This window comes from Rhinoraja longicauda, chromosome 9 (assembly GCF_053455715.1).
Source record: "Rhinoraja longicauda isolate Sanriku21f chromosome 9, sRhiLon1.1, whole genome shotgun sequence".
In the NCBI taxonomy this organism is placed as follows: Eukaryota; Metazoa; Chordata; class Chondrichthyes; order Rajiformes; family Arhynchobatidae; genus Rhinoraja; species Rhinoraja longicauda.
This window is the reverse complement of record NC_135961.1, coordinates 36,052,443-36,073,030: the sequence shown is the minus strand read 5'-3', so window position 1 is coordinate 36,073,030 and position 20,588 is coordinate 36,052,443. Positions and strand designations below refer to the sequence as shown.

Sequence of the window (20,588 nt, the reverse complement as noted above, 5' to 3'; positions counted from 1 at the left end):
CGCGCGGTGCCGAGGGTGGGAGGGGGGGGAAAGAGAGGGTTGGGAGGGAGGGGGGGGGGGTAGGGGGTTGGTAGTAGTAGTAGTGGTGGTGGTAGTAGTAGTAGGCCTGGAGGAGGGAGGGTAGGGGGGGTGGGGATGGGATGGGGGAGGGCGCGTTCCGGGCATGAGCACAGCGGAAAGATGGCGGGCGCCGAGGTTGAGGCGGACGTGAGGAAGCTGATGGGCAACCTGCGGCAGTTGGGCAACGAGCTGCGGGAGCTCGGCGTGTCCGTGCAGTCGTCCGGGGATTACTGCCAGCGCTTCTGCCAGGTGAATGGCTGGGGCGGGCGGGAGGGAGGGAGGGTGGGGAGGAGGGCCTTGGTGCCTTTAATTAGCGGAGCCTCCCTCCTGCTGTATAAATATGTGCGGTGGCGGTGGGTTAACGGCTCGAGCCATCGCCGCGCTCTTTGTTAATTGCGGCGGATCGCGGGTTTATTATTTTTATCCACCCGAGGCCTCCCCCGGAATCCGAGCTTTCTGTTTTTTCCTTTCATTCTTCCCTTCCGAAAAAAATATTTTGTGGCGCCGGCATGTGTTGACTGCGCAATCTCTTAATAATAAAGGAAGGCGGCAGCGAGCCGGAGATGGTAAATAGAGGGGGGAGGAGGGGGGTGGGGGCAGGGGCAGGGATTGGCGCTCGACATCAAGCTACAGCTGACTATGAGCTGGGGTCCCAAGGCGTCCCCACATCTCCACCACCCCCCACGACTTGTCCCCACTTCTCTCCAGCGTGTGTTTTTTGAAACATCACCGTGCAAAATGTGACAAAAGAAAAATGATCTTGGGTTTCTCGGTAACATTGAAAAATCGATCTCTTCCCCCCCCCTTCTGACTTGTTTGGAAATCTGAAACAAGCTTTGGATGCTTTAGGTTGTTCCGGCTTGTATGGGCTGTCTTGTGGTTCAATAGCCCAAGTTTTGGAGAGAGTAAAGTTTAAGTTTAATCTCGAGTCACTTCTGCATTTTCCGAGTGGAAGTCGCATCTTGAGGCCTTGGGAAGTCCGTACTTTAGGGAGTTAAAATGACCAGATAACCGAACAGATAAAGACATTGATTTAATACCACCTAAGTTTTAATGGGAATACAAAAATAATTGCAAATGTTGGAAATCTGATTTTTTTTTTAAATCGAAAAATGCTGAGAGGCAACATCTATAAAGAAAGAGAATAGATACCGAGTTAAGTGCAGGAAAGAACTGCAGATGTTGGCTTAAATCGAAGATAGACACAAAATACTGGAGTAACTCAGCGGGGCAGGCAGCATCTCTGGGAGAGAAGGAATAGGTGAAGTTTCGGGTCTGAAGAAGGGTCTCGACCCGAAACGTCACCTTCGCTTCAGAGAAGCTGCCTGTCCCACTGAGTTACTCCAGCATTTTGTGTCTACCGAGTTTAAGTTTCAGGTCAACTACGCTCCAAGACTGCTGTCAATTCTGAAGAAGGATCATTGACCTGAAACATTAACTCTTTACGCTCCACGATTGTTGAGTGATCTAGAGTGTTTTTTTTTGCTTTTTCTGTTTTTATTTCACTTTCTCCTTGTGATGGTGCATTTACATTTTTAGTTTAGTCAGTGTGCTTTGCAGTGAACATTGGGCTGAGTTTGTTGTCATTGTCTTACACGGTCTCTTGAGAATGACTTATTTCCACTTTGGCTTTGTGGGTTCTGGGACAGCTGATGAGGCCAAAGTGGAATAGACAGACTCTTCTCCTCTTCCCCCCCCCTCAGATACACAATGGGTGTATGACAGGATAGCTGGATGGGTCGTTTGTGAGATAGTGAGTTCCCACTATTTGCACCAGGTTTCAAGTGCACTTGTTGCATGGACTTGAATTCTCAATACAGCGCTGGGTGCTTTTTCTCCATGACTTTAGACAATAGGTGCAGGAGTAGGCCATTCGGCCCTTCGAGCGAACACCGCCATTCAATGTGATCATGGCTGATCATTCTCAATCAGTACCCCATTCCTGCCTTCTTCCCATACCCCCTGACTCCACTATCCTTAAGAGCTCTATCTAGCTCTCTCTTGAATGCATTCAGAGAATTGGCCTCCACTGCCTTCTGAGGCAGTGAATTCCACAGATTTACAACTCTGACAGAAAAAGTTTTTCCTCGTCTCCGTTCTAAATGGCCTACCTCTCTACCCCTTATTCTTAAAATGTGGCCCTTGGTTCTGGACTTCCCCAACATTGGGAACATGTTTCCTGCCTCTAAAGTGTCCAACCCCTTAATAATCTTTTATGTTTCGATAAGATCCCCTCTCATCCTACATTCCAGTGTATACAAGCCTAGCCGCTCCAGTCTTTCAACATACGACAGTCCCGCCATTCTGGGAATTAACCTAGTAAACCTACGCTGCACGCCCTCAATAACAAGAATATCCTTCCTCAAATTTGGAGACCAAAACTGCACACAGTACTCCAGGTGTGGTCTCACTAGGGCCCTGTACAACTGCAGAAGGACCTCTTTGCTCCTATACTCAACTCCTCTTGTTATGAAGTCCAACATTCCATTGGCTTTCTTCACTGCCTGCTGTACCTGCATGCTTCCTTTCAGTGACTGATGCACTAGGACACCCAGATCTCGTTGTACGTCCCCTTTTCCTAACTTGACACCATTCAGATAATAATCTGCCTTCCTATTCTTGCCACCAAAGTGGATAACCTCACACATCCACATTAAACTGCATCTGCCATGCATCCGCCCACTCGCACACCCTGTCCAAGTCACACTGCAACCTCATAACCTCACAGTTCACACTACCACCCAGCTTTGTATCATCTGCAAATTTGCTAATGGTACTTTTAATCCCTTCATCCAAGTCATTAATGTATATTGTAAATAGCTGCGATCCCTGCACCGAGCCTATCGGTACCCCACTAGTTACTGCCTGCCATTCTGAAAGCGACCCATTTATCCCCACTCTTTGCTTTCTGTCTGTCAACCAATTTTCTATCCATGTCAGTACCCTACCCCCAATACCATGTGCTCTAATTTTGCCCACTAATCTCCTATGTGGGACCTTGTCGAAAGCTTTCTGAAAGTCGAGGTACACCACATCCACCAGCTCTCCCCTGTCAATTTTCCTAGTTACATCCTCAAAACATTCCAGAAGATTAGTCAAGCATGATTTCCTCTTCGTAAATCCATGCTGACTCGGAACGATCTTGTTACTGCTATCCAAATGCTCCACAATTTTGTCTTTTATAATTGACTCCAGCATCTTCCCCACCACTGATGTCAGACTAACTGGTCTATAATTTCCTGTTTTCTCTCTCCCTCCTTTCTTAAAAAGTGGGATGACATTAGCTACCCTCCAATCCACAGGAACTGATCCTGAATCTATAGAACATTGGAAAATGATCACCAATACGTCCACAATTTCTAGAGCCACCTCCTTAAGTTCCCTGGGATGCAGACCATCAGGCCCGGGGGATTTATCAGCCTTCAGTCCCATCAGTCTACCCAACACCATTTCCTGCCTAATGTGGATTTCCTTCAGTTCCTCTGTCACACCAGGATCTCTGGCCACTAGAACATCTGGGAGATTGTTTGTATCTTCCTTAGTGAAGACAGATCCAAAGTACCGGTTCAACTCGTCTGCCATTTCCTTGTTCCCCATAATAAATTCCCCTGCTTCTGTCTTCAAGGGACCCACGTTTCCCTTGACTATTTTTTTCCTCTTCACATACCTAAAAAAGCTTTTACTATCCAGGACTTCACAAGAATTGGTGGGAATGTTGAATGTTTGAGCACAGATTCAAACCCTTTACTCTGTTCATCTGGTAATCTGCTGCCAGAACATATTGTTGTAGTATGCATCCAGCATGTAAACAACATGGTATGCCCAATGTAGCTGCTTGAGGGGTAACCAGGACGGATGTTCACCAATGCAAAACGTGAAAAAATATTTATATTGAGCACAGGATAGAGCTTTTTAAAGTGGTACAGCCATACTACATTGCCTATCAATATGAGAGTGCAGAGTAGTGGCTAGCCAGCTGTTGTGCAGGTACTTAACTTTTGTAAAAGTTTATTTACGCAATGTAAATAACGTGTAATGAAACATAATTTGTGATTGTGCAGAATGTTAATCTTGTCCTTGAGAGATAATGATTTTTTAAATGATTTGTACAAAGAAGTGTCTGATGATTTGTACATGTTTTATTATTCAAACCTTGGGTTATTTTTAGAGCACTTCTGGTCGAAACATGTAATCAGTTGATCAATGGATAATTTTCCTTGCGGAACTATTTGATAAATTACAGCCATCTAACAAATGGCTTAAGTGCATTTTTGATTTCCATATTCCCTTGCGTATAGGTGTGACAGCTGGTGCCATCATTTTTCTTATTTACTTTGTTGTTCAAACAGATTTTATTTATGAGACAAAAAGCAATCTGCCAACATTTGATGTACGAAGAGTGATAAGATTCTTTTTTGCTTTGGCTGTGCCGCAGTTTTGTTCAGGCTATAATGTATTGTATGATCCGACGCAACTACATTATAGTGCCAATCGTGAAGATGGTCAGGTTACTTGTAGGCTTTGAGGCAAAGTAAGGAATGAAAAATAAAATCTCCAAAACAGGAAGAAAATCCTTTGTAATGAAAAAATGTCGGAATTTTGGCCGATATAATCAAAGATCTACTTTTTTTTAAATAGAATTGTGGAACCAAGCCCTCAAGCTATCATTAAAAATCTTTAGATGCTCAATGGCATTTGATATATTCAGTCGTTGCAACAAAAGGTCGTGATGCTGTCTTCCCGTCAAATGTAAAGTGATTATTTTAATTTTATTCTGTTGTATTTACTTCCCAATGATTGAATCGGTTTCAGTGGTAAAAGGAAACATTAAACATTTATATGAGTAAGCAATTTATTGCACAATCTGAAAGCAGAGCTATGGGTTTGCTTTTGTTTTGGAGAGTATTATTCAGGATTGTTTTCCTGCCATCAGTTTAGTTTATGATGCGCTATTTTTGTACATCAACAGGGTTCTGTGATTTGTTTGGTTTTCCATAAAATGTTATTTCCCATATTATAAATAACTGGAAGGAGTTTTACTTTCTAAATGTTTCAATTTCTTTAGCTATGCTGTTTTGGTTGAAGATATCATCAGTGCAGATGATATGCTGTCTTGGAATTTGCTGGATATTTGTGTAAGCATTTGCTTATCCTCAAACTTAATTTGCCCTCTATCAAATTAATCATGGATGCATTTGTATGGCTATACACCAAATGTAGTTTCCTCCATCCTTGCAGAGATTAATGGCATGTACATTTACCTTTATTAGTAATCCTCTCAGGGATAGATAGTTTTTAATACAGATAATGTGACCAGCTTTTATCTTTTAAATGGTAGTGGTAATTCATTTACTACATGCAATGGTTGTTGCACTTGAAACAGGTCTTTCATGTAGAACAAATGTGGCCAATCTTTAAGGCTAAGAATAAGCAAGTTCGGTATCTCGACTGAGCATAGGTCTCGGGCTAAACATTCTCGCTGGCTGATCTGTGTGTATACAGACCTGCGTTTCATTCGTATTTTCCAGTTTTGCTTCGTGGAGTTAAGAAAATACTGCTTTAAAAAATATTAATCGGGTGTATTTATGGTTAATTTGTACAAGACTACGATGATTTTGTAGGTTTTATTGCTTTATGCTTCGGCGAGTGAGCGAGATCGTTACGATTTTCTTTTGCTGTTCGTGCAGCGATTAGACAGTTGCAGAGGTGAGCATCCAGTGGAGCGGATTGTCTGATTAAACCCTCCCTATAATATCACCCGGTAGACACAAAATGCTGGAGTAACTTACCGGGACAGGCATCATCTCTGGAGAAAAGGAATGGCTGACATTTCAGGTCGAGACCCTACAGGAAGGGTGCCTGCCTGTCCCGGTAAGTTACTCCAGCATTTTGTGTCTACCGGGTGATATTATAGGGAGGGTTTGATCAGACAAACTGCTCCGCTGGATGCTGACCTCTGCAGCGGTCTAATCGCTGCACGAACAGCAGCAAGTTTACAGTGGTCAACCATTGACATTCCGGACCGTAGCCACCGCCCGCACAAAGCAGCAATTCATTCACTCAAACGTTTGTTTTTCTTTTGCATCGCCGACAATCAGGAAAACCAAGAATAACTCATGGTTTGGGAAGTGTGACATATTCCCGCTTGAGGAGCAGCTCCGGTACAAGTTACAATGCAAAAGAAAATTGTAACGATCTCGCTCACTCACCGAAACATAAAGCAATAAAGCAATAAAACCTACAAAATCATCTTAGTCGCACAAATTAACCATAAATACACCTAATTGATATTTCTTAAAGCAGTATTTTCTTAATTCTACGAAAATACAGATGAAATGCAGGTCTATATACACGCAGCAGATCAGCCGGTGAGAGTTTAGCCCCTGCGACCTATGACCAGCGCATACTCAGTTGAGATACAGAACTCGCTTATTAAAACAAAACCATCATAAAATGGCTGCAGTCTCTCGAGCCTGAAATATACAGTTTCACACCTAGTAAAGTGATGTAGAAAATGTGTATATTGTGATATTGACATTGTTATCAAATGTTTTCATTTTAACTGCAGACTGTTTTCCGCAAACACAGACAAATTTGACACTTATTGGATTAATAACGTTTAAAATAGATTTAAATAATGTGTTGCACCCTTGTTGATGATGGTCTGCATAGAGTCTGGATTTGTTATAGACCCATTGATTATGATTATAGCTTGCATTGTGAACAGACATAAAATGCAAGAACTCATCAATTTCTGTGGATGACCAAATTTGAATGCTTTATAGTTCCACATGATTGGCTTGAGTGAGGTCAAAATGGTCATGTACAGTGGTTGTGGTTGCTTGCTATATTTCCCGACATGGCATGGTGAAAACCATAAATAGACACAAAGTGCTGCAGTAACTCAGTGGGTCAGAAGCATGTCTGGAGAAAAAGGATAGGGGACGTTTTGGGTCGGAACCTGTTTTCACACTGAAAGTAGGGGTGGGGGTGAAGAGATGAAGGAGAGAAAAGATGAGGACCAATCAGGGCTGTCAACAAATGACCATAGGCAGGGTGGAGCGCCCTGGTAGGCCCATTGTTGACTAGGGAAGGTATGATCTAAAGTGGGATACAATGTGGTGAACTGTGGAACTGGTTATGTAAGAAAATAACTGCAGATGCTGGTACAAATCGAAGGTATTTATTCACAAAATGCTGGAGTAACTCAGCAGGTCAGGCAGCATCTCAGGAGAGAAGGAATGGGTGACGTTTCGGGTCGAGACCCTTCTTCAGACTGATCTCGCCGATGTACTAGGATGGAGGAACAGGGCAAGAGAGGAGTGTTAGTAGGAGTTACTTAAAATTAGAGAATTCAATGTCTATATTGCTAAGTTGTAAGCTGCCCAAGCGAAATATACAGTGCTGTTCCTCTGCTGGCAGAGGCTCAGGACAGACACAGAATAGGAAGGGGAGTTGAAATGGATGGTAACTAGGAGATCCTGAAGGCCTCGGTGGACACAGTGCAAGTGTTCAGTGAAATGGTCACCAAATCTGCGTTTGATCTCGTCGATGTACAGCATGTTTAAATTCATGTTATCTTGTCATCTAGACTTGTTGGTTGGGGATCACAGCGAGGATGGATTTCCTGTGGGATAAAGTGAGAGGTACTCGTATGAAGGATAGAGTTGCAGTTGAGGAGTTTTTCCCTCATTGTTCCTTCCAGCCAGTGCTGATTGCCTATCCTCCTTTAAATTTGCTTCAGTTCTTAGCTTTATGTTTGGGCCAATGGTTCCCAACAATATTTAAGAATCTGCATATACAGGTAAAACAAATGAGAATCGTTTTGGATTTTTTTGGGGACAATTTCCCCCTTCCTTTATGCTAGTCTGTACATTTCTCTATAGTTGCAAAGTAACCAACACTATATGATGAGTGGCACTTCATTGGTTCTTGATCAAGTAGGCTGTCTATTTGTTATTAGTATCTTGAACTAGTTGACTTCCCAAATAGTATAAGAAAGTAAGTAAATTGATGCTTTGCTTTAGGGTGGAATGCCAATATAAAATAAGGTATTTCTGTTGGGCAAATTATTTCTTAACCTCCTTTGCCTGGTAGCTAATGGAACTGGATTCTGGTTTGTGACTTGGTGGAAAACGTAATTATATCATGTATCTAGACCTCTCTATTGAAATGTTTTTACAGTTGAGCACCTTTTAAACTGAACAGCTTTGTAAATTCTAACCAATTGATTAGTTAATTTTATAACTGAGGCATGTAACACTCTGAACAAATAGCATTTCATTTGTATTCAGATTTTGCAACGGGACCAAGAATATGGGGCCTCATTTTCTAATTTAGTGTTGTAAGAAAGTCCCAGATTGAATGTGGGTTGTTTTCAAACTCAATCAATTTTTGTTTAGCAGAAAGCAGTTATATGGTGGGTGATGAAGGAATCTTCCTTCTCTGTTGGATAATGTAATGATGTCATGAAACATTAGTGTGTTTCATGCAAAATATCTACTTGGATTTGGCTGGATTTGGCTAGCAGTTCCATGTGGAAATTAAGCATTTTATGTGCTGGCGAATTAGTGCGTGCTTGACTGTGGAAGTCTGAACTTTCAGGCAATCTCTTTATTTATAGTGGTGATTTGTGAAGAAGAAATTATGTTGCAATTTTGTTTAGATTTTAATTGTTTTCAGATTGATTTTCTAGTTTAAAAAATACAGATATTTTTGAATAAATTATAAACTCTTAAACATTGACACTTTTGGCAGGTGGCAAAGCCGCACATGTGGCTTTGCTGTAAAAAAAATCCAGGAGCTTTAGGGGTGGAGTTCTTTCTTGTTTGGCTGGGTCTTATTTACATTCCAAGGAACCTCAGCACCATGCCAAGCCTCTACTGCATTGCCTCAACCAACAAGATTACCTTTCAAAATGTGAACATTGTAAGTGCATGGTAACAGCTGGGTTTGGCAATGATTGTGGGCAGTGGATGTGACAGTACTGTAGGCCCATGTGGAATTTACAGTGTGTAAGAAGGAATTGCAGATGCTGGTTTAAACCGAAGATAAACACAAAAAGCTGGAGTAACTCAGTGGGGACAGGCAGCATCTCTGGAGAGAAGGAATGGGTTACGTCCTGGAACGTCACCCATTCCTTCAGTCTGAAGAAGGGTCTCGACCCGAAATGTCACCCATTCCTTCTCTCCAGAGATGCTGCCTCTCCCGCTGAGTTACTCCAGCTTTTTGTGTCTATCATGGAATTAAGTGTTTGCAATATACTCTGCAAGAATACAATTGCCATTTCAGATAATCTTAGATTTTTGACACCTCTTGAAGTGTTGTATAGTTGGAGATGCCTTACCGTACAATTTATTTATTCACAAAATGCTGGAGTAACTCAGCAGGTCAGGCAGCATCTCAGGACAGAAGGTAGGCTCAAGAGTCTGGCGGGCTGACCTCCACCGGACCGAGGCCAGACGACAACTCTCAGACACCTCTTCCTACTTATCCTTGGACCATGACCCCACCGACAAACACCAGACCTTTATCATCAGCACCATCACGGACCTCACCATTTCCGGCGATCTACCCTCTAATGCCTCCAAACATAGTTCCCCAGCCCCGCACGATTTTACCTCCTACCTAAAATCCATAAACAGAACTGTCCCGGCAGACCCATTGTCTCTGCCTGCTCATGTCCCACCGAACTTATTTCCACCTACCTCGACTCCATCCTATCCCCCCTGGTCAAATCCCTCCCCTCCTACGTCCAAGACACCTCACACGCTCTCCATCTCCTCAATAACTTCTGTTTTCCAGGCCCCCTCTCCCTCATCTTTACCATGGATGTCCAGTCACTCTACACTTCCATCCCCCACAAGGATGGTCTTGAAGCCCTCCGTTTCTTCCTCGACCGTAGAACCAGCCAATCGCTATCTACTAACACTCTCCTCCGTCTAGCAGAGCTGGTTCTTACCCTTAACAACTTCTCCTTTGACTCCTCCCCCTTCCTCCAAACCAGCAGCGTAGCTATGGGCACTAGCATGGGCCCTAGCTATGCCTGCCTCTTTGTCGGGTACGTCGAACAATCCCTGTTCCGGACGTACACTGGCCCCACCCCCGTTCCCTTCCTACCCAAACCACCCCATCCCCGGGCACTTTCCCCTGCAACCGCAGGAGATGCAACACCTGTCCCTTTACCTCCCCCCTCAACTCCATCCAAGGATCCAAACAGTCTTTCCAGGTGAGACAGAGGTTCACCTGCACCTCCTCCAACCTCATCTATTGCATCCGCTGCTCTAGTTGTCAACTTCTTTATATCGGCGAAACCAAATGCAGGTTCAGCGATCGTTTCGTTCAACACCTTCGCTCAGTCCGCCTTAACCAACCTGATCTCCCTGTGGCTGACCACTTCAACTCCCCCTCCCACTCCCAGTCTGACCTTTCTGTCATGGGCATCCTCCAGTGCCATAGTGAGGCCCACCAGAAATTGGAGGAACAGCACCTCATATTTCGCTTGGGCAGCTTGCAGCCCAGCGGTATGAACATTGACTTCTCCAACTTTAGATAATTCCTCTGTCCCTCTCTTCCCCTCCCCCTTCTCAGTTCTCCCTCTATCTTCCTGTCTCCACCTATATCCTTTGTCCCGCCCCCCTGACATCAGTCTGAAGAAAGGTCTCGACCCGAAACATCACACATTCCTTCTCTCCTGAGATGCTGCCTGACCTGCTGAGTTACTCCAGCATTTTGTGAATAAATACCTTCGATTTGTACCAGCATCAGCATCTGCAGTTATTTTCTTACCTTACCGTACAATAGTTGATTTAAGTTGTCTTTATGCTTCCTCTATTAGGCAGAGGAATAGATAATGTTCCTCTAATGATAAGGATATAGAAAGTTTGGAAGCTGATACTCAACAGTTAATTTTTTAATATTTAATAGAAAGGCATTGTATTTTTTTAACACTAACCTTTGCATCTGGATATGAGCAATCACTGCATTTGTTACACACCTCATCATTGTGTCTATGTTTCTATAAGTAATCTATTGAAAATAAACATTTTGTAATTGAGCTAAATTATGTTTAGATGAATACTGATCTTCATTTACTTCATTGTGTCAGTGTACTGTATAAACAGTATGCATTTTGCACAATGTAATTTTATATCTTTTGCCAAAACTGTATTGGTTTTGTGACTAACCCTTCATAACACTTCTGCTGCAATGAGCTTATCTGCTTTATGTGTTTACAAAGCTGAACAGTGTTCTGTTGTCTTAATGTTTATTCACCGTACCTTAATTATTTTTGTTCAATTAAGTTTTACATGCATAGTCATTTATGAATACCTAATTAGCGTGTTCACAAGCCAAGTGCTTGAAGCCTTCTCTGGAATATTTAGCAGTTCATTCAAGTGTATGCTGCATTCACTGTGTATCGTAAATGTACAACCACAGTGGGGTAAAATGTTGGAAATCCTTAAAATTTGAAATCAATTAGGTATTTTGGTAAATGTCAGGAAATTTTATCATTTATGTCAGAAGACAAGGATTTGTATTCATCGACTGTATTTGTTATGCTCAAGGGAAAATGTATAAACCCTTGGACAATGTAGTCATAAGGCTGACTCGCAGGATTTTTGCACTAAAGAAACTTGAAATTGTTGACTGAAGGGAATTTCATTGAGGCAGTTATATATACAATTCTAAATAGTAGTGCAAGAATGTTTTAAAGGAGTTTAAGCTTATCTCAAGAATTAAAGTGAGATTGTCCAAGTAGCCTTTCCTATCAACATATGTGAACATCAGGGAATTTCTTGTCTGCTCAACATGAATGTGAGTTGTTCTTGGGTAAAATAATTGGAAGCAAATCAGAGATGCAGTGTATCTGAATTTGCAAATTGGATATGATGCTATAATAAAGGTTATTTATAGAATAAGGCATTATGGTCTTGAGGGAGATGTATTAACATGATAGGTGGTTGTTTAACTGATAGGAAACCATATGAAGAAATGGGTTGCAAAATGAAAACAAGGGACATGCCACTAAAACCAATGTTGGGGCCTCTGTTATTTACAATTTACATTTGTGACTTGACTGAAGGAGTGGAATATATTGTATCTGACATGATTCAAATACAAGTAACGTTAAAAGTCTATAGCGGGTCTTAAGCAGGTTAAGCAAGTGAGTATGAAGTTCATAGATAGAACACAATGAGAGATCCACTTTACGGGGAAGAATGGAAATTCATCCACAGAAGAAAATGCCCATAGAACAGGGTGTCGTATTAAAAAGACATCATTTGTAAGTAATTAATGACAGGGAAAACATTATAATGAAAACAAGGATGTCTTATTATAGCTTTGCAGAAGATTAGCGAGGTCAATAGACAATAGACAATAGGTGCAGGAGTAGGCCATTCGGCCCTTCGAGCCAGCACCGCCATTCAATGTGATCATGGCTGATCATTCTCAATCAGTACCTCATTCCTGCTTTCTCCCCATAACCCCCTGACTCCGCTATCCTTAAGAGCTCTATCTAGCTCTCTCTTGAATGTATTCAGAGAATTGGCCTCCACTGCCCTCTGAGGCAGAGAATTCCACAGATTCACAACTCTCTGACTAAAAAAGTTTTTCCTCATCTCTGTTCTAAATGGCCTACCCCTTATTCTTAAACTGTGGCCCCTGGTTCTGGACTCCCCCAACATTGGGAACATGTTTCCTGCCTCTAACATGTCCAACCCCTTAATAATCTTATACGTTTCGATAAGATCCCCTCTCATCCTTCTAAATTCCAGTGTATACAAACCTAGTCGCTCCAGTCTTTCAACATACGACAGTCCCGCCATTCCGGGAATTAACCTAGTAAACCTATGCTGCATGCCCTCAATAGCAAGAATATCCTTCCTCAAATTTGGAGACTAAAACTGCACACAGTACTCCAGGTGCGGTCTCACTAGGGCCCTGTACAACTGCAGAAGGACCGCTTTGCTCACAGCTGGAGTTGTGGGTACCATTTTGGTATATTTATCCTAGAAAGAATAATTGCCATGGCAGAGCACAATATATTCAGGAAGGATAGCTTTAAAGTTAAACAGGATGGAAACAGACCCTTGGGTTCACTTGAATCCACCAGGACTATCAAGTAACCATTACATATTAATCCCAATTTATTATTATATTCCCATCAATTCTATGCCCCAGATTGGATGATTCGCCTACACACTAGGGTCAAATTACTGGTCAATTAACCTACCAGACTGCCTATCTTTGGCACATGGGAGGAAACTGGCTTACCTGGGGAAACGCATGTAATTGTGTAAAATCTGCATAAAAAGCCCTGGACAGGATTGAACCCAGGTTAATGGAGCTTTGATGCAGAAGTTCTATTAGGTGCACCACTATGTTCACTCAAGGAAAGTTGAAGTGTCATAGGCCTATACATTCTTCTATTTTTTTTAGAAGAATGAGAGCTGATTGAAATGTACAGGACTACAGAGGCTTGTTAACTGGAGACTAAAGTTGTTTAGGAAAGAACTGCAGATGCTGGTTTAAATCGAAGGGAGACGCAAAATGTTGTAGTAACTCAGCAGGACAGGCAGCATCTCTGAAGAGAAGGAATGAGTGACAATAGACAATAGGTGTAGGAGTAGGCCATTCGGCCCTTCGAGACAGCACCACCATTCAATGTGATCATGGCTGATCAGTCTGAAGAAGGGTCTCGACCCGAAACATCACCCATTCCTTTTCTACAGTAATGCTGCCTGTTCCACTGAGATACTCCAGCATTTTGTGTCTACCTTGGACTGAAGTTGTTTCTCTGTGAGGGGTGGGGGTCAGTGTAGCTTTGTGATCCTTTATTATGAGATTAATTGAAGTTAAAGGGGAATTTCTTCAAGTTTTAAATATTTAAAATTCAACATCCCACAGAGCTGCGGAACCTTCATCATGAATATGTTAAAGCTGAACGTCAGAGCTATGATTGTTGTGTGCAGATGACACGAAAATAGATGTTGTTGATAGCGACGAGGATAGTCTAGGAATACGATAATATGATCAATTGACCCTTCTATACTCCTTGTACACTCGTGACTGTGCAGCCAAATACCGATCCAACTCAATTTACAAATTCACAGAGGACAACACTAGTGGGCTGGATATCAAACAATGAGACAGAGTATAGGAAGGAGATGAAGATCCTCATAACCTGGTGGCAATGCAACAATCATCCCCTCAATGGCAGCAGCACAAAGGAGATTGAGATTGACCAGGAAATGAAGCTGGACATGCACGATCATTGATGGTGCCTGAATAGAGATGGTTGAAAGCTTCAAATTCTTAGGAATAAACATCTCCAGCAATTTGTCCAGGACTAGCCACATCACAACAATGGCCAAGAAAGCACACCAACGCCTCTACTTCCATGTCCCCAGCGACCTTCACAAACCTACAGGTGTGCCATAGAAAGCATTTTATTGGGATGTAACACAGCATGATGCAACACACCAAGCTCCATCCAAGACCGCAAGAACTTGCAGAGAGTTGTCGCCTTGACCATCACGCAAATCAACCCTTCCCTTAACTCAAACGACACTTCAGGCTGCCTAGGCAAGACCACCAGCATAATCAAGGGTCAGACTCCCCCTTTATTCTCATTCTTCTCCCCTTTCCCATCAGGCATGAAGCACAGAAGTATGGAAACATGCCTCCAGATTCGAGAACAATTTTTTCAGGCAACGGAGCCATCCGCTCACCAATTAGACAGCGGTCCTGATCTCCCACCTAACTCATCAGAGACCTTCGAGAGTGGTCCTGAGCTACTATCTACCTCATTGGAGACCCTCAGAATATCTTTAAACGTTATTCTCTTTATTCGTGTATCTGTACACTGTGGATGGCTCAATTTTAATCATGTATAGTCTTTCCGCTGACTGGTATGCAATAAAAGCTTTTCACTGTACCATAAACTAAACTAACTATACAAAACAACACGTGATAATAATAAACTAAACTAAATTGTAGGCATATGCATAACAGTGGCAGTTGAAATTTAATGCTGATAAGTGTGAGTTGATTTAGCTGTGGGATGACAAATAATGATAAGACATGCACAATGAGTGGTAGCTGAGGGATCTTTTGTGTGCAAATCCATGGACTCCAGAAGGTACCAACTAGGGTAGATCAGGTGGCAAGGCAGGCTTGCAGGATACTTGTCTCCATGAGCTAGGGCAGAAAATATAAGAGAAAGGATGCTTTAGTATTACTGCAACATTGTTTCGATCACAGCTGGTGTGTGGACAGTTCTGGTACCACATGCAAGAAGAATGTGATTACAGGACCAGACGCGGGGAGATTCACAAGGATGTCGTCTTGTATGGTGTTTAAGTTATGAGGAGAGTCTCGATAGGTTTTCCTTGGAGGTAAGGTGGCTGAGGATGGAAATTTAATAGGTGTAGATAATTGAGAGACATTATGATACCTGCAAAGTTTATCCTATAGCAGAGCAATCTTCAGCCAGACGCGAGATTTAGGATAAAGGGAAGGGGCCTAGAGGGGATCTGAGGAATAACCTTTTCAGCCAAAGGTTGATTGGAATGTAGAACACTGCCCGAGGGAGTGGTGAAAGCAACTACTCGTTGAGCACTTGAATTGTCATGGCATGGAAGAATATGGACTAAATATTAGTAAAAGGATTGGTGTTGGCATGGCAGGTGGGCATGGATGTTGTAGGCCGGCAGTTCTATTTGTGTCCTGATTTTATTTTTCGACTGCAGGGAAATCCAAAGTTATCGGAACCAAGCCAGTTTGAGGCCAATGATCAGATCAGCATAATCATTACATGGCACAGCAGGCTCAAGACATCACCTGACCACTCCTGCATTTATTTAAAGGGCAATTTTTGGTGTGAATTAGATCAAATTGTTGCATCAATCATATTATTTGAACAAGTTAATTATCAAGCATATTTGCCCATTCAGATCTTATTGACTTCTAAAATAAAATAAAAATCTAATTTGCAATAAGAACTTATTTTAAAAATGTTTTTTGGGGATGGTTGAACCCTAACAATCAGGTTGTGTTGATAATCTCTGTTGCCCAGCACCAGTTGCTCTTAATACTAAAACTATAATTTGACATGTCCTGGATAAAAACATACTAAGCTAATTTGCTGGATTGTTGGCATCTGCACAAAACATTTTGTGCAGGCAAATGTTGCCAGTGTTTTAAAATCCCACGCAAGGAAGTATGATTAAATAAATAGCACAAAACACTGTTGGAGCTTTCCTGTACTCAATTAGAATCAGCATACAGGTCTTGCTGGCAATGAAACACCTGGGTTCAAGAAAAATATTTACCGGCAAGTACATGTACGTGCTTTAAATATGTACGGGCGACGAAAAGATTTACAAACTTTCTAAATGTGATTTGGGTATATGCCCCAGATATTTTCTTTTTTGCCAAATAATTAAGGTTTGTTTAGAATACTTTGCCAAGATTTACTTAATGTATGATTCCATACATTTTACTATTAAGAAATTTTTTGTCCAAATAATTTAAACGTTTGTGATTTGGGAGTAAAGCAGAAAGTTGAAGTATGTCAGTGGTTAAATGGTTGGAGTTACTGGATTCTGAACGCATATTTTCAGAATTAGTTTTAATATTGATCAATCTCAATCCTGGGGATGTTGGCTTGGGAGAAGTCACTGAAATTGATGTGCCTATGTCACCAATGGAGTGGGTTTCCTTTCTGGGGATGGGATTGATGATATCCAGTGTTTGCAGGTGGCCATTGTAGGTTATCTGTCTCTCTTCCTTGTAGGGAGGAGGGTGAAGATTGCTGCTGTTTGATGAAGCACGAGTCTGGTGATGGTTTTGAGGGGTTTGTTTTCAAACATTTTTCTACAAGCTGTGCTGGTGTACTAAAGAGGTGCTGAACTTTATCCTTTACTGGAAATTGACTCCTGGGAAAGTGATCCACATTTATCCGTGTCTGAGCACTTGATAATCTGGGTTGGCAATGGGCAGAAAATGGAGGTTGGTGAAGGGCTTTTTTCTGAATCTTTAATGTAAGACCTATCTTCTTTTCTGTTGAGAATCCAACAATATACAGAATACAGACTACAGAGCTTTATTTGTCATTCGGTACCGAGGTACCGAACGAAATTACATTTCCAGCAGTCACACAAAAAAAAAAAAAGAACACAAGACACATGACCCCAACACAAACATCCATCACAGTGACTCCAAACACCCCGTCACTGTGATGGAGGCAACAAAACTTCCACTCTCTTCCCCACGCCCACGGACAGACAGCTCGTCCCCGACCGACCCGCACAGTCCTCGCAAGGGGATGGAAGTCCCCGCGGCCGAGCCGCACCGGGCGCTGAAAAGTCCCGCGGCCGAGCCGGGCGATTGAAGGCCCCGCGGCCGAGCCGTACCGGGTGCTGAAACGTCCCGTGACCGAGCTGGGCGATGGAAGGCCCCGCGGCCATACCGTGCGCTGCCAAGTCCCGTGGCTGAGCCGCGCCGGGCGATGTAAAGTCCCGCGCCGGGCGATGGAAGGCCCCGCGGCCGAGCCGCACCTGGCACTGAACCGTCCCGCGGCCGCGCCGGGCGATGTTAGGTCCCGCGGCCGAGCCGCACCAGCGATGTAAAGTCCAGCGGCCGAGCCGCACCTGGCGATGGAAGGCCCCGCGGGCGATGGAAGGCCCGCGGCCGAGCCGCGCCCCGCACCGTGAGGAAGAGACCTAAAAAGGAAAGGTTTCCCCCACCCCACCTAGGACTCTAAACATGAGCATAATTTCGTACTGTAACTCAATGACTATTATGGTGATCTTGGTTCTGGGGTGAAGATATCAATGGTTGAACAAAATGCTCTTCATCCCATAGATTAATTCACTTCAGTGAGGAGCTTGTTAGATATGTATTATTGCAATGAGAAGAATATATGACGCAGGCATAAATGGACCCAAACTTTCTTGGATTAGTTAGTTTTATTGCTGAATTGGTGTCAATGATCTCCAGAAAAAGTTTTGAACTCTTTGTCTGAACTCTGATATCCCAGCTGTACTTTTAGTTGGGACTGGTGAAATCCTGCTGTATGGGGAGGTGTTTATTTCCCTCAATGTGCTGCATTTTCCAAAGGAGTGCACTATCACAGTATACGAGTTGAGGAACAATGATGCTGTTTTTGAGATTAGAGAAACAGCGTGGTTATAGGCCCTTTGGCCCACTGAGCCCACGACAACTATTACATTAGTTCAATGTTCTCCAACTTCTGCATCCTATACACTAGGGGCAATTTACAGCAGCCCATTAACTGACAAACCTGCACGCCTTTGGGATGTGGGAGGAAACTGGAGCATCCGGAGAAAACCCGCGTGGTCACAGGGAGAACGTACAAACTCCGCACAGACAGCATCCATAGTCAAGATTGAACCTGGGTCTCTGGTGCTGTGAGGCAGCAGCTCAACCGCTGTGCCGCCTAGATGTGTTCCAATAATGCATTATAACATTCGGTTCGATTTCAATAACAACTGTTGCTGAGTCTGGCATTTTTTGGTTGAAGGTACAAGGGTACTAAGTAAGCACGATGATTATTGTTGATATCTGAAGCACTACTGCAGTTACTGCTGAATTTGTTAATGCTGTGTCAATATCAAGCTATGTAATGACCAAGGTACCAAATTTATTGGTAAACTCATCCATTGATGAACTCTAATCCCAAACTATCATAGTTTTATAAAGTAGCAAAGGAAATCGCTATTGTCAAAAAAACAAATACGAGGGGCAATAAATGTAGTCTTGCCAGCAACTCCTACATTGGAGAACATATTTTTATAAATGGGTAATAGGATTACTTCCATTTTGTTTTGACTGATAATATTGATTATTTCTACTTTAAACCTTGAATATTTGTACTTGGATACATGTATGGTGTCCTACGCCCTTAATCGTATTGGTGCTAAAGTTATCTCAGTAATATCCTACATAATATAATTTGAGCATACACAAGCTTTTTAAAAGCAATAAATGCTTTGGAATGTCATTTAATTATCCTATTGCTGCACAGTTAATTATTGTAACTGGATATTATTAAGGCAGGTTGTCAGGCGGCTGAAGAAGGATCTTGACCCGAAACATCACCCGTTTTTCCTCATCTGTCTTAAATGGCCTACCCCTTATTCTTAGTTAAGATAAGTACTAGACCAAGTGGACCCGTTGAGGCCAAACTCTCCTGCATTGGTGCAGCACCCTCTCCTCCGCCCCTCCTCCCTCCCCCCCACTCCCCCCTCTCTCCTCCCTCCCCCCACCCCCATCTGCTCCCCCCCGTCCCCCTTCTCCCGTATCCCCCTCCCCATTATGTGAATAACTTTAAAAATGTAACACCGATTTCAATGAAACTTCTTCCATTAGCACCAAAGGGACGACGGTGAGTAAGGTGGGCCTAAAATTGTCGCGCTATCGTGTACCATTTTGGCTGTAGTTCAGGAACAAACATACAAACAAACGGAAGTTTTAGTATATAGATTACAATAACCAACCAACCTTGAATCCTGTTTGAAGATACCTTCTCCCAGTTTAAATTTCACCTTTACGTATTACCTTTATGGTAATAATGTCTGCTGTTTGCTGTGCGTGCCCAACTCTGAATCAATTATCATGACAGTCTGTAATTTAAAAAAAATTGAAAAGCAACGTCAATATTACTCTCCAAAAAACTTAGATTCTGATACATATGTTTACCCTATCTTTGAGTATTATTTTCAAGGGGTTAAATTGAGCAATATTTCAACTCTTATAATGTAAATAAAAGTGTCAAAAACTAGACGGAGAAGATTTTGGAAGGCATCCAACTACTGTAAATTGAGCTAAGGGAAAGGTAAGTTTGTTCACCAAAATCCATGGTTTAAAATAACTTTTAAAATTCCTAGTTCTGTAGCCTTTGGTTCATATACACCGATGAGCCAAAACATTATGGCCACTGACAGGTGACATGAATAACATTGATATCTTGTTACAATGGCACCTGTCAAGGGGTGGGATATGTTAGGCAGCAAGTGAACAGTCAGTTCTTGAAGTTGATGTGTTGGATGCAGGAGAAATGGGCAGGAGTAAAGACCTGAGCGACTTTAACAAGGGCCAAATTGTTATGGCCAGACGACTGGGTCAGAGCATCTCTGAAACGGCAAGACTTGTGGGGTGCTCCAGGTCAGCAGTGGTGAGTACCTACCGACAGTGGTCCGAGGAGGGACAAACCACAAACCGGCGACAGGGTGTTGGGCACCCAAGGCTCATCGATGTGCAAGGGCAATGAAGGCTATCCTGTCTGGTCTGAACCGAGAGAAGGTCTACTGTGGCACAAGTCACAGAACATTTTAATGGTGGTCACGGGAGGAATGTGTCACAATACACAGTGCATCGCACCCTGCTGCCTATTGGGCTGCATAGCCGCAGACCGGTCAGAGTGCCCATGAAGACATCATGTTTTGGATCATCAGTGTATGAGGCTTACTTTGAAAAGAAGTACTTGGATTTATATTTTT

At 42.7% G+C, this 20,588-nt stretch overlaps 1 protein-coding gene across 1 annotated transcript in view; it reads left to right on the top strand.

The window, feature by feature from the left end:
• The first annotated feature begins 135 nt into the window (after positions 1-135).
• znf292b (zinc finger protein 292b) overlaps positions 136-20,588 on the top strand; it is a 144,741-nt gene continuing 124,288 nt past the window's right edge. Inside the window, exon 1 of the mRNA XM_078405134.1 lies at positions 136-309. Within this exon, the coding sequence (XP_078261260.1) occupies positions 136-309 (174 nt within the window). The remainder of the gene's footprint in view (positions 310-20,588) is intronic.